Here is a 12,671-nt window from a genome sequence, read left to right as displayed (position 1 = left end):
TTGCACATTTAGAATTAGGATTGTCAAAAAAGATTAACATTATCACCTAACAAATTTGACATCGAACTACTAATGTTAATTTTAACATACCCTACAAATATCCTATAAGAATTCATAAAGTTTATATTATCAAGATAATTTCTTTTACAAATATAAGTTTATATTATAAAGACAAAATTTCTAGTGTGAAAAATACACATTAAAAATATTACAGTATTGTAAGAAAACTTGTAAAAATGATTTTGTTTCTTAACCAATAAAAAAAGGAAACTTAAAAGTTCAAAAGTAAAAATGTCAAACAACAATTATGGTTTTTTTTGTTCCCACTCTGTAATAAAAAATGGGGGTAGGTAGAAAAAAGAGGTAAAAAATAAAATTACAATAAGGATCATTCACACGTGCGACGCTCATCTTATATATAAGAAACTGTCTTCATAATTTTCACAACCGGCCTCTGAAGAAACCAAAAAAAAAAGCCCAGCAAAGTCTGAAGTTAATCTCAACCGTCCGATCAATTCATCTTACCATCGTCATAGATCCTCTTCTCCTTCGTCTCTCTCTCTCTCGTTTCTCAAAAATCAAAATCCCTTCCTTTCTCCCTGTCACCGAGCCGGCGAGCCCGTTCTCTCGGTGGTAACTGGTAAGTGCTCTATTCGATTTTTCTCTCTTTGTTTCTTTAATTCCGGATTTATTCGTTTAATTTCTGGGTTCGGAGGTTCTCGAGCCGCGCCTACATTACCTCTTTAATTTCCGATTACTATTCAAATTTATTTTTCTTAATCTGATTTGAAATTTTTGTATCTCGTTCGATTCGATTTTGCCGCATCGCTGGTACCTTTGTTTTATAATTCTAGGGTTTATACTTCTTCAATGGTTAATCGGGTTCTGTTTTTTTTTGGCCCCCTTGAATAAGTTTGCAGATTCTAAAGATGGTTATGATGATGGCAAGTAAAACCAGAGATCAAGCTTTTTTACATTCTCAAAAATTATAGAACTAGCGATTCTATTCAACATTAAGCAAGCTTCGTCTTCTTGTTTTTTTACTACTCAAAAATTCTGTTAAATGGGTTGTTTCCATTCCACGGTTGCGAGAGAATTCCCAGGACACGAGAACCCTGTGAAGCTAGCTTCTGAGACTGCTTGTAAGTTTACTTGCACTATACGTTTCTTTTTTTTTTCTCTTCCTTTGCTCAAGTCTTTAAGAGCATGAGATTATCATTGTTTGCTGATATGTGAATCTGTTTTTGCCTTCTTTGAATCCGAAAAAATCTGAAGAAAGTGGTTTGTATTAGCTTATTGTGCAACTTCGTTTAACTCAGAGATTGTTTCTTGTGTCATCACATAATGATATTTCAATAGTTTCTAGTTTACTTCCACGTTCGAATTGAATCTTGATCCGAGAAAGTTTTCAAGAAGCGTCTCTTTTCCATTGTTTATTGCTGCAATATACATTTTGTTTTACGATTTGACATCATCTCACAGAGCTGCTTATCATATCTCTTTGTTTTTTTTTCTTCTAGTTAGTGTAAGTGAAGTTGAAGCATTGTATGAATTGTTCAAGAGCATAAGCAGCTCGGTTGTGGACGATGGCTTGATAAACAAGGTATTCATTATCGATAGATATCCTTTGATTCTTTCGCACCTCATGGGAGAATCTTGAAATCGTGATGTACTGTACAGTGACATGATATATTCATTGCACTATTATCCAATCCATATGCCATAGTCAACTTTCTTGACTTTCTCCAATTTTTAATTCTGTAATTATTGAATCTCCATGCTGAGCTGTGGGATCCTTATTGCTCATCAAGTCTCTGTGTTGATAGTTGACTTGAATTTTAATTCTTTTTTAATATCTTGGTTTGGTTTTGAAGATTGAAGTTTCCTTGGCCCACTTTTGGATATTGTTACTTATTTCTCGACCAACTTGTATGTAATGCAGGAAGAGTTTCAACTTGCTTTGTTCAAGAACAGAAAGAAGGAAAATTTGTTTGCCAATAGGGTAACTCTTTAAGTTTCTCTGTCCTTAATAACTTTGTAGTTAACCTTAAAGTTTGCTTCTATAGATGTACTAAATGGTGATGCCCACTTTTGCAGATATTTGATTTGTTTGATGTTAAACGAAAAGGCGTCATTGATTTTGGAGACTTTGTGAGATCACTCAATGTTTTCCATCCTAATGCTTCTCTAGAGGAGAAAACAGACTGTAAGTTGACCCAGAAACGAGTTTACATCTGTCGTTGATTCTCTAAAGCCTCCTTCTTGTTATTTTTATTCACGTTGGTCTGTGTTTATTATCTCAGTTACCTTTAGGCTTTACGACATGGACTGCACAGGCTTCATTGAGCGCCAAGAGGTAAAAAATTGTCCACTATCTTCACATCTCATTCCACAACGATCTATGTTTCAACATATGGAGTTTCAAAGACTTTTTTTAAGCTTTTCAGTGCATCATTTATAGGAAATCATATTTGTGTATGCCATTTTGGCAGGTGAAGCAAATGCTGATTGCCCTTCTCTGCGAATCTGAAATGAAACTGGCCGATGATACAATAGAGCTAATACTTGATCAGGTTTACTTCTTGTCTATTACAACTTTGATTACTTATGAAAACAAAGACTCTTTCGGAAAACTTGAGCCTTTTCCTTTTTGCGAACAGACATTTGAGGACGCAGATGTGGATCGGGATGGAAAGATTGACAAGACAGAATGGAGCAATTTCGTTATCAAAAACCCATCTTTGCTTAAAATCATGACTCTTCCGTATCTCAGGTACGTCTTCTTGCTATATGATACTATGATCTATTTTGGTGCCGTTTCCAAAGTTTGAGGACCGAAAACTCAATTTTTAGGGATATAACAACGACGTTTCCGAGTTTTGTCTTTCACTCGGAGGTGGACGAGATTGCAACTTGAAGAAACAAGGGAAAGCTGGTTTATAACAAAGTCGTAGGTTGGACCAGACCAAGAACAAGAACAAGATTGATTTCAAAAAATGTTATGTAGCAGGATCGAGAGCTTTATTTCCTTGGAATTTTAGTCTATAGGTTTCAATTTCATGTAATGCATTGCTTTTGGCTCTCTTTCTTAACAGTTTTGAATATTAAGTTGACTTGTCTACGAAAGATTAATACAAATCACAAGTTCTGATTAATGATTTGATTTTGTTCATGATTATTTCAATTTTTTTTGTTCATGTAACGAGAAATGAAATTGAAATGCTTAAACAGTGAAATGTCCTTATGAATCATTTTATTCATTCATTGAAAACTTAAGAAAATCTTGAGATGAAACTAAAATTGAAATCAAACAAACCTAAATTTTAGTGTCGCCAATAAATTTTCTTGATTTTTTTTTCCAAATTTTAAATGTTACTATAATATTTAAAATAGTATTTATATATCATATTAATAAAATAAAATTTCGTGTCTATTTAAGATACATGTTTTTTTAAATTTACAAAACAGAACCGAATCTAAAGTGATAAACCAACTGAAATTGCATCAAACCGAATCGATAATAAATTGGATTTTGCAGATAATAAACCGACAAGAGAGATAGTAGTTTGATTGGGAAGAAAGGCCCAATAAAGCCCAACAGGCCTAATTTGTTTAGGTGCCAAATGAATACCGCCAAAAGTCTTCTCACGTGATAAGCACGTGAACCAGACTTATTTACAGCATTCGGGTCGGTCGAGTCTATTTTCAGCTTTCGGGTCGGTCGGAGAAAAGCATTGGAGAGAAGAAGAAGAAGAAGAAGAAGAAGAAGAAGAAGAAGAAGATGGAGGGAATAACAATGAAAGAAACGGCGGCGGAAGAAATCACGGCGAGGCTTTCGTCTCTCGAGAACCTCTACTTCCCACGTGCCGTCCAAACTACCGCCGCGTCGTCCGACCAACGCAAATCCATCCTCCTCGACCTCCTCCGTCGTGATCCCGCCGTTTTTCTCGGTAAGTTCCATAACCTTGTTCAAATTCCCCATCCTAATGCGTGGAAATTTATGATTACATATGAGTTTTGCCTTCTTAGTGTGGTACTGCTGTTTTAGACTTAAACCCTATCGGTATATTTCTTGTTTGTTTTTTTCAATTCAGAGCGTTATGGATATAATAGATGAGTTAACTTGAGTTTGGTTCTTTGAAATCTTGGTGATACTATCGATTTTAGTACCAATTTCGTCATGGCTGTTTAAAATCTTGTAGGAGGATGAGTTTTAGCTTCATTATTATCTAAGCATTGAGTGTGTATAGTGCGTTTTTGAGATTGAAACCTTATCGAAATTTGATTTTGGGAACTGAAACTAACTTGTTTGTTTTGCTTCAGAACGATATGGATCGGAGCTTAATGTAGATGAACTGCTCGAGTTTGATGATTTGAAACATGACTATGAGGTTGATTGGCACTTGAAAAACCTGCGGAAGAAGATAAGTCCGACCTCAGAAGAGCTTAAATCGAGGTCTGTAGCTGTAAGGAATAGAAGATTAGCTTACTTGAATAAACTTGTATCTGAAGGACAGTATTTCTCTGAGGATGCTATGAGAGATAGGGAGCCGTATCTACACCATGAGTATGTCGGGAAATTTCAGGATGTGATGGGAAGGAACATGGCTAGGCCTGGAGAGCGTTGGTCAGAGACGTTGATGAGACGGGCAGAGGAAGCTACGTTGGTTACTCGGATTAGAGAGGAGCAGCAGAGGTTAGGTGTTGCAGAGAGTGATTGGGTTGGCAATGAGAAGATGGAGGAATCAGAAGAAGAAGAGGAGGAGGAGGAAGAGGAGGAAGAAGAGGAATCAGAAGAAGATGAAGAAGCGAAGAATCCTACAGAAGCTAGCTCGAGCCTTGAAGAGGTAACTTTTTTGTTTTGCTTTTGCTATGTGTTAGGTTCCAAAATCACAAACATCTCATTTTTGATTTGTTGTGGTGCAAAACCCTTGTTCACATCTTTGCTTGTCGAATGTTTTCAGGTTACGAATGGCAATGGAACATTGCATGATAGAGAACAGAACAATAACAAGGCAACAGTCTTACCGCCAGAGGAGATGCAAGATATGATGGATCAGTTCACATCAATCATGCAACAGAAGTTCTTATCGGGAGAAGACCATCAACATTTGGATTACACAAAGATAGACAATGACGAGACTCTAGATGATCATTGGCTTCGTGAGATTGGCCTTGACGCTGAAGAAAAGTACTTTGGTGAAGACTAATGGACAAAGTGAAATAATACCATACTCAGTCTATGTAAGATATGATCTCTCCTCTCTCTGTCTCTTTACTTGCAACAATGAGTTACCATGAAAGCTTGTATTTCTTACAAGTCAGTCTCATGATAAAAGAGAGTGATTTCATTTCTTCTTCTTTCCCTTTCCCAGAATTCTACGATTTGATTGCAAACGACATCGTTCTACCGAGAATGGCTCATTAAACCTAATCTTTATTAAGGCCCATTACAATAAATAAAATAGATAAAAAAATAATAGAAAAAGAAAACTACTATATCTATATATCTCTGTTTCTTTGGCTCGACATGACAAATGTGAAACTGGGAGAGCAAGTCAGTCCGATTTGTTGGGGGTAGGAAGGAATAGGATGGATGATGGATGGCAAAAGTAGTAAATAAGGAAGAAACAGAAGGGGTGTTTGGTTGGAAAAAGGACGAATGAGTGTGAGTTGGAGTAGTTGTTGTAGGAATCTGGGGAAGACAATAAAGGCTCTTCATTTACATTTGCATCTGAGGCCTCGTGGGAGCAGTCTCTATCGTCGTCATATCCAAAGCTCTTCTCCTTCTTCTTATTCAATGGCCGATCTCAAGTCAACGTTTCTCAACGTTTATTCCGTTCTCAAGTCCGACCTCCTTAATGACCCTGCCTTCGAATTCACCGATGAATCTCGTCTCTGGGTTGAACGGGTATCTACTCTTCTCCCCTTATCTCATCAGAATCAGATTGATCCTTTATCCGATCCCCTTATGATGTTTTCTCTCTTTCTTTGCAGATGCTGGACTACAATGTACGTGGAGGTGAGAAACTAGCTTACACAGCCTCTCTCTGTCTCTCTCGTTTTCATCGATTCTTTTTCTCCAGTTCTCACACTTTACCTTCTTCTTCCTCTTCTCCAGGGAAACTCAACCGTGGTCTCTCCGTTGTTGACAGCTTCAAACTTTTGAAGGAAGGCAAAGATTTGACTGAGCAAGAGGTTTTCCTCTCGTCTGCTCTCGGTTGGTGCATCGAATGGGTATAAGAAGAAGAAAAAGATTCTATTACCTATTTGGTTTGAATATCTCTTAGATAGATAGATTGATAAATATCCTCCTTTATGTCTCTATCACTCATGTTCATCATCTTTGCAGCTCCAAGCTTATTTCCTTGTGCTTGATGACATTATGGATAACTCTGTCACCCGCCGTGGTCAACCTTGCTGGTTCAGAGTCCCTAAGGTAATGTTTTCGTATTTTTTTCTCACGATGCAAGGTTTTAAGTCCACCAGAGTACTTGTTACGTGTAGCTTATAGAACTTGACACAACGTTACAGGTTGGTATGGTTGCCATCAACGATGGGATTCTACTTCGTAATCACATCCACAGGATTCTCAAAAAGCACTTCCGGGACAAGCCTTACTATGTTGACCTCGTTGATTTGTTTAATGAGGTAATCTGTTTTTTTGGCAGATCTACTACACTCTTTCCACAAACTGTGAAGCATTCGAAATATTTTCCTGAGTCTTTATTCCTTTTGTTGTCTGTCTAGGTTGAGTTGCAAACAGCTTGCGGCCAGATGATAGATTTGATCACCACCTTTGAAGGCGAAAAGGATTTGTCCAAGTACTCATTGTCAATGTGAGTCAAGTTTGGGCATTTTTCAAAATACTATAGATGGTTTGTTCTGATGGTTGATGAGATAAACAGGCAGTGAGTGTTCTGACCCGATGAAATGGTTTTTAACATGCAGCCACCGGCGTATTGTTCAGTACAAAACGGCTTATTACTCATTTTATCTCCCTGTGAGTATGAATTTTCTCCCTCTCTAGTCATTACTTGGGCTCAGAGTATAGAGCAATCATGCTATTCCCATCATTGCAATTGTAGATCCCGTGACAAGCTGCATTTTTTTTTCCCACTCAGGTTGCTTGTGCATTGCTTATGGCGGGTGAAAATTTGGAAAAGCATGTTGATGTGAAGAATGTACTTGTTGACATGGGAATCTACTTCCAAGTGCAGGTACTAGTTTGCTGTTAAAGTATTCATGATAGCTATATGGAAAGGGTAATGCCGGGACTCTGATATCTGATATCCATTCTTTTGTGTAGGATGATTATCTGGATTGTTTTGCTGATCCGGAGACGCTTGGCAAGGTTTTCATTCCTGTTAACACTTGGTTTCTCAGACTGATATGAATGTATTACTGTGCTCACTTGATGCAGTATATTGGTTGTTTTATAATGCAGATAGGAACAGATATAGAAGATTTCAAATGCTCGTGGTTGGTGGTTAAGGCATTGGAACGCTGCAGCGAAGAACAAACCAAGACATTATATGTAAGAAGCATATATCTTTTATCATAAGGTTTGTATCGTATTTTGGAACCTGAAATATGTTTTTCTTGTTCTGGATTCGTAGGAGAACTATGGTAAACCCGATCCATCAAACGTTGCTAAAGTGAAGGATCTCTACAAAGAGCTTGATCTTGAGGTTTGAAACTAGTGATACACATGAGAGATATGATCTATGTAATACACAACTAACATTTACTAATTGGATGTGAACATGATATAGGGAGTGTTCATGGAGTATGAGAGCAAAAGCTACGAGAAGCTGACGGGAGTGATTGAGGCTCACGAAAGTAAAGCAATCCAAGCAGTGCTAAAATCATTCCTGGCAAAGATCTACAAGAGGCAGAAGTAGTAGTCTCAGCCCTGAATAAATAAAATTCCCTGTTGTCTTTTGTTGATTCTTCGTTCATTGGTGATTTGTGTAATTCGTCTGTTAAATGCTCTGATTCCAGAGAGGGTGGGGGGAATAACTCTGATTATTGTGTTACAATCATATTTGTTTTCATGACTCTGATCTTCTTTTCATCATTTATATCAATTTGAGATTCTTGTTGATGCTTGACCAACATAAAAATCATAAATTTAAGCAATCCATGAATATACACAAACATGAGTCAAAATTATTTACACGGGTATGTTTGGGAGAATACATTAAAATACAGGGACTGAGGTTATAAATTTATTTATTTTATCTGAGTAGATCGATCTCTGAAGGGGGGGAGACAGAACACAGAAGAGCGATAAAGTGAGAAACCCTAAGTCCGATCCTTTGTAAAGCAGTGCTTGCTTGCTGCTTTTTAGAGAGATTCGAGAATGTATGGAAGATCTGGTCTCGACAGGTTTAAAAAGTCCCAAACTTTAGAACCCTTCTCTGTATCATCATCACCAAACCCTCCTCCAGTAAAGAAGCCAGTGGTTCAACAACATTTGTCTCCGAAGGAGGCGGCGCCATTGCCGGAGAAGACTCAGATTGGAGCAGGTCAATCAACTTGGCATCCACCTGAATGGGCGATTGAGCCTCGTCCCGGTGTCTACTCTCTAGAAGTTGTAAAAGACGGCCAGATCCTTGATCGGGTTCATCTAGATAGACGAAGACACATCTTCGGTAGACAACACCAGACTTGTGACTTTGTTCTTGATCACCAGTCTGTCTCTCGCCAGCATGCAGCCGTTGTTCATCACAAGAATGGTAGCATCTTTGTGATTGACTTGGGATCAGCTCACGGTACGTTTGTTGCTAATGAGAGGTTGACTAAAAGTAATCCTGTAGAGCTTGAAGTAGGACAATCCTTACGGTTTGCTGCTTCTACAAGAATCTATCTTTTGAGAAAGAACAAGGAAGCTCTCTTTACTCGTCCTCCACCTCCTGATCAGATTAAGCTTCCTCCACCACCTGATCCTTATGATGAGGAAGCTGTTGTTGCTTACAATACTTTGCTGAATCGGTACTGTTTAAGCGATGGAGAGTTGGGTTGTACGTTAGGGAAAAGGAAAGAGAAGGCTGCTTCAGAAGAAGCGAGTGTGGCCAAGAGGATGAAGAAAATGAGAGTGAGCTTCAAGGATCAGTTAGGTGGAGAGCTGGCTGAGGTTGTTGGGATGTCAGATGGAGCTGACGTGGAAACAGAGCCTGGTCCTATAAATGTCAAAGAAGGAAGTCTCGTTGGGAAGTATGAATCACTGGTGCATGTCACACTGATACCTAAAGGCCAAGGGAAGGGAGATAAATCTTTTACTACAGGAACCAGAGGTGTGACTGATCGACTTCAGGAAGCGATGACGTTGTTAAAAGGGGGTCCAAAAAGAGGGATTTATGATGATCTTTACGGTGGTGACTCACTCGCTAAGGCTGTTGGCACGTCATGGGCTTCTGGTAGTGAACCAGTAGCTAAAGATAAAGAAGAAACTGAATGCAGAGGGGCTCGTGAAGAAGTTGATACCGACGACCTGTTTGGTGACTGACTGACTGATTTTGAACACGAGAGATTTACGCAGCTTCTTCTTCTCTAATGTCTACATCCCATTCCAGGGCATTGGTATGTTGTTTCCTCTTTGTCTATCTAATGGCTGAAGCACGCAACTAGAGCTCTAAGCATGGCTATGTAGAATACTATAGTTCGATGAGTTTTTGGTTTCTTTAATCTAAGTATTGAGTGTGTAGTGCGTTTTCTTGTTAAACTGAAACCTTACTGGACTTTGATTTTGGAACTTAAACATTAGTTGTTGTTTGCTTTTGATTTCAGAGTGATATGGATTGGAGCTGAGTTTAGATGAGTTGGTTGAGTTTGATGCTTTGAAACATGACTACAAGGTTGATCAGCACTTGAAAAACCTGCGGAAGAAGATAAGTCCAACCTCAGAAGAGCTGAAATCCAGGTCTGTATCTGTGAGGAATGGAAGACTTACTTGAATAAGCTTGTATCAGAAGGACAATATTTTAGAGGTTGCTATGAGAGACTACACCATGAGTATGTCGGGAAATTTCAGGATTTGATGGGAAGGAACATGGCTAGGCCTGGAGAACGTTGGTCAGATACGTTGATGAGACGGGCAGAGGAAGCAACGTTGGTGGTTACTCAGAGTAGAGAGGAGCAGCAGAGAGTAATTGGATTGGTAAGGAGAAAAGGGAGAGGAGGAATCAGAAGAAGATGAAGAAGTGAAAAAATCTACAGAAGCTAGCTCAAGCCTTGAAGAGGTAATTTGTTTTGGTTGAAAGAATGTTCTTGAAATCTCTATGTAACACTAGTAGAATTGGTTAGTGTAATCAAATGATTTTAGTACTGTGGTGGTTTTTGTTTCTTACTAGTTTAGTCGATGTAAATTTTCATTGATGTAAATCATGAAGCTAAACATATAGTGGAATGGTAGGATGGTTAAGTGGTGCGATGATAAAAACCGAATATTCTTTTTCTTTTGGCAATATGATCATAGAATATTTATTATTGTGGTTCGTAAGTGTAGTGATCGTCTGGTGACCCCAGTATCGTATATTCTTTTGGAATTTTTCTTCCTCACAATCAAAACTCCAATGGTGTATAGTAGTAGATATGACTTGTCATATACATTCATTTTAAACGAAATGCATAATTGAGTCTTGACTTATTGAGTTTAGGAGTGGGCATTTGGATTTACCATATCTCTTCTAAAACATATTATTATTTAATAGTTTTGCAGTTAAAAAAGAAAAACAAAAGGATGAGAGCTTTGAATGTGTTTGATAATGAAGTTGTGGTATGTTAACTTAAACGTCTCTTTGTTTAACTTTGGAGCATTTTTTACTGTTCATTGTGAATTGGATGTTTCTAAGTAGGGCCATTGCAAATGGAGTGCATTGGATTTGACTATTACTGACTTACAAATTCTCTCCTCAAGGCAGACCAATTCCATCAGAAGAGGACGTTTGTACTCAAATACCTCTCCTCTCATTCTATATCACTTTTGCCTTTTTTTGCATTATTAAAATAGCACACTAATGATGTGGGTTGACTTGCTCCTCCCCCACATAAACAGAGATTCCATAGGGGAAATGGACAACAAGTAAAACACTTGTAAAAAAATGGTAATCTGGCTCTGATGCTTTAAAGTTGTGGGGGTGAAGTGGGAAGGTATTGTCTGGGGATCCATGCATCTTTGCTTTATGAAAAATACTATAAAGAAGAAAGAAGCTATATGTGCTGCTACCAAATTAAAACTCTCTTTTAAGTTAAGCCTATCCCAACTCCTAACTCCTTAGTGTGGTCCATTGTAATTTATCATAAGAGTAAACTCGCTTGTAATCAATTCTAGTAGGGAAAAGGTGAATGAATGACCCACTTTTGTTTTCTCACTTTCTTCCTGTTTGGTGAGAAGTTGTTTTCCTTGTGCAAAAGTTGGAATGCATGAAGGACACTTGTGTCTGGCTTTTTATTTATTTTGGTTGTGGATACTTTCTTGATATACTTACCCACCTCAACCCTTTTAATACCACACAAACTATCTCTTTTCATCTTCTCTGTTCTCTTAATTTTTCACCTTATCTTCGAAGGAGACCATAGAGTTAGAGACTCCAACTTATAGCTACTAATACGCTGCGTAGCACTAACTTTGCTACTTCGATGACAGATAGGTTAGTGAGCCAAATTTTCTGGTTTTCATTTTCAAACCAAAACAAGTAGGTACGAAGGAAATAAATATCAGACACCATTTGGAGACTGAGTCCATGCGGGGAGCAACAAGTGATGAGGCCGGGACCCTTGTTGCCATTCAACTCTTTCTCTCTCTCTCTTGGAAATTTATTTCACTAAACACTTTATGTCATTTTGATCATTACCACTTTCACATCCCTCCGTCTCTCTCTCTTCTCCTTCTTCCTCTCTCATATCAACACCTTTGAGCACACCAGTTTTTCATGGTAAATCAACCATCCTCTTTGCTTGATCTTTTTAGTTTATTTTTTTATTTTCACTCTTTTGGTTTTCAGGATTGTCTCAGGTGTGATTAGTATCATTTAGCAATACAGATAACAAAACTTTAGCTTCTATATTCCAATTCTCTTCCTTTCTTTCCCCCTTTGACCTAAAGTTTTTGATCACTTTCTCATCATATATTCATTCCTCTTGAACGCAGAGAGAAGTCTAAGATGAAGTTCATGAAAATAGGGACAAAGCCTGACACTTTCTACACTCAAGATGCTTCAAGGTTGTTCCCTTCATCTCTGTGCCTCTATATTCCCAAATCTCATTTTCTCTAATAAAATATTTACACTGCAGGATTTTGATAACAGACACACCCAACGATCTCGTTGTTAGAATCAACAACACCACTTATCATCTCCACAGAGTATATCTCGAATGACTTTTATTCTCATAGTAGCACACACACACATATATATATGTATGTTAATAGTGGTTTTCATATATCTCTGCAGTCTTCTCTTGTTCCAAAATGTGGGCTGTTGCCAAGGCTTTTCACTGATTCAGAGGAGTCAGATAGTGTTACAATAGAGCTGAATGACATACCTGGGGGTTCAGATGCTTTTGAGCTGTGCGCTAAGTTCTGCTACGGCATCACCATCAACCTCAGTGCTCATAACCTTGTGAATGTGCTCTGTGCTTCCACGTTTCTCCGGATGTCTGATTCTGTT

General features: G+C 38.1%; 5 protein-coding genes across 10 annotated transcripts in view; all 5 read left to right on the top strand.

The window, feature by feature from the left end:
* Positions 461–3,158, top strand: LOC104771995 (calcineurin B-like protein 9). Of its 2 annotated transcripts, none has more exons than XM_010496631.2 (9): positions 461–640; positions 921–1,142; positions 1,521–1,603; positions 1,943–2,002; positions 2,098–2,206; positions 2,304–2,356; positions 2,493–2,573; positions 2,661–2,773; positions 2,854–3,158. In XM_010496631.2, the coding sequence occupies exons 2-9, from the start codon at positions 1,064–1,066 to the stop codon at positions 2,915–2,917; spliced, it is 642 nt and encodes a 213-aa protein (XP_010494933.1). In that variant the 5' UTR covers positions 461–640; positions 921–1,063; the 3' UTR covers positions 2,918–3,158. The 2 variants fall into 2 exon arrangements, with proteins under 2 accessions (XP_010494933.1, XP_010494932.1); XM_010496630.2 differs by having other exon boundaries at positions 914–1,142.
* LOC104771994 (coiled-coil domain-containing protein 97-like) lies at positions 3,698–5,494 on the top strand. 2 transcript variants are annotated; one of them, XM_010496628.2, is made up of 4 exons: positions 3,698–3,950; positions 4,324–4,847; positions 4,965–5,244; positions 5,376–5,494. In XM_010496628.2, the coding sequence occupies exons 1-3, from the start codon at positions 3,782–3,784 to the stop codon at positions 5,208–5,210; spliced, it is 939 nt and encodes a 312-aa protein (XP_010494930.1). In that variant the 5' UTR covers positions 3,698–3,781; the 3' UTR covers positions 5,211–5,244; positions 5,376–5,494. The 2 variants fall into 2 exon arrangements, with proteins under 2 accessions (XP_010494930.1, XP_010494929.1); XM_010496627.2 differs by lacking the exon at positions 5,376–5,494 and having other exon boundaries at positions 4,965–5,361.
* LOC104771993 (farnesyl pyrophosphate synthase 2-like) lies at positions 5,555–8,105 on the top strand. Its single transcript, XM_010496626.2, has 12 exons — positions 5,555–5,911; positions 5,998–6,022; positions 6,122–6,237; positions 6,353–6,439; positions 6,535–6,651; positions 6,751–6,839; positions 6,952–7,003; positions 7,125–7,220; positions 7,310–7,354; positions 7,448–7,537; positions 7,620–7,691; positions 7,776–8,105. The coding sequence occupies exons 1-12, from the start codon at positions 5,663–5,665 to the stop codon at positions 7,902–7,904; spliced, it is 1,167 nt and encodes a 388-aa protein (XP_010494928.1). The 5' UTR covers positions 5,555–5,662; the 3' UTR covers positions 7,905–8,105.
* Positions 8,177–11,370, top strand: LOC104771991. 4 transcript variants are annotated; one of them, XM_010496624.2, is made up of 4 exons: positions 8,177–9,585; positions 9,793–9,925; positions 10,037–10,244; positions 10,716–11,370. In XM_010496624.2, the coding sequence occupies exon 1, from the start codon at positions 8,366–8,368 to the stop codon at positions 9,509–9,511; it is 1,146 nt and encodes a 381-aa protein (XP_010494926.1). In that variant the 5' UTR covers positions 8,177–8,365; the 3' UTR covers positions 9,512–9,585; positions 9,793–9,925; positions 10,037–10,244; positions 10,716–11,370. The 4 variants fall into 4 exon arrangements, with proteins under 4 accessions (XP_010494926.1, XP_019097908.1, XP_010494925.1 ...); XM_019242363.1 differs by having other exon boundaries at positions 9,793–10,244; positions 10,716–10,780; positions 10,860–11,370; XM_010496623.2 differs by having other exon boundaries at positions 9,793–10,244.
* The window catches only part of LOC104772946 (BTB/POZ domain-containing protein At5g47800-like), a 3,285-nt gene continuing 2,467 nt past the window's right edge, over positions 11,854–12,671 (top strand). Inside the window, exons 1-4 of the mRNA XM_019241984.1 lie at positions 11,854–11,939; positions 12,157–12,226; positions 12,298–12,367; positions 12,456–12,668. Of these exons, the coding sequence (XP_019097529.1) occupies positions 12,168–12,226; positions 12,298–12,367; positions 12,456–12,668 (342 nt within the window). The 5' untranslated portion in view covers positions 11,854–11,939; positions 12,157–12,167. The remainder of the gene's footprint in view (positions 11,940–12,156; positions 12,227–12,297; positions 12,368–12,455; positions 12,669–12,671) is intronic.

Source organism: Camelina sativa, chromosome 20, assembly GCF_000633955.1.
Source record: "Camelina sativa cultivar DH55 chromosome 20, Cs, whole genome shotgun sequence".
NCBI classification, from domain to species: Eukaryota; Viridiplantae; Streptophyta; class Magnoliopsida; order Brassicales; family Brassicaceae; genus Camelina; species Camelina sativa.
This window is presented reverse-complemented; position numbering and strand designations above follow the sequence as displayed.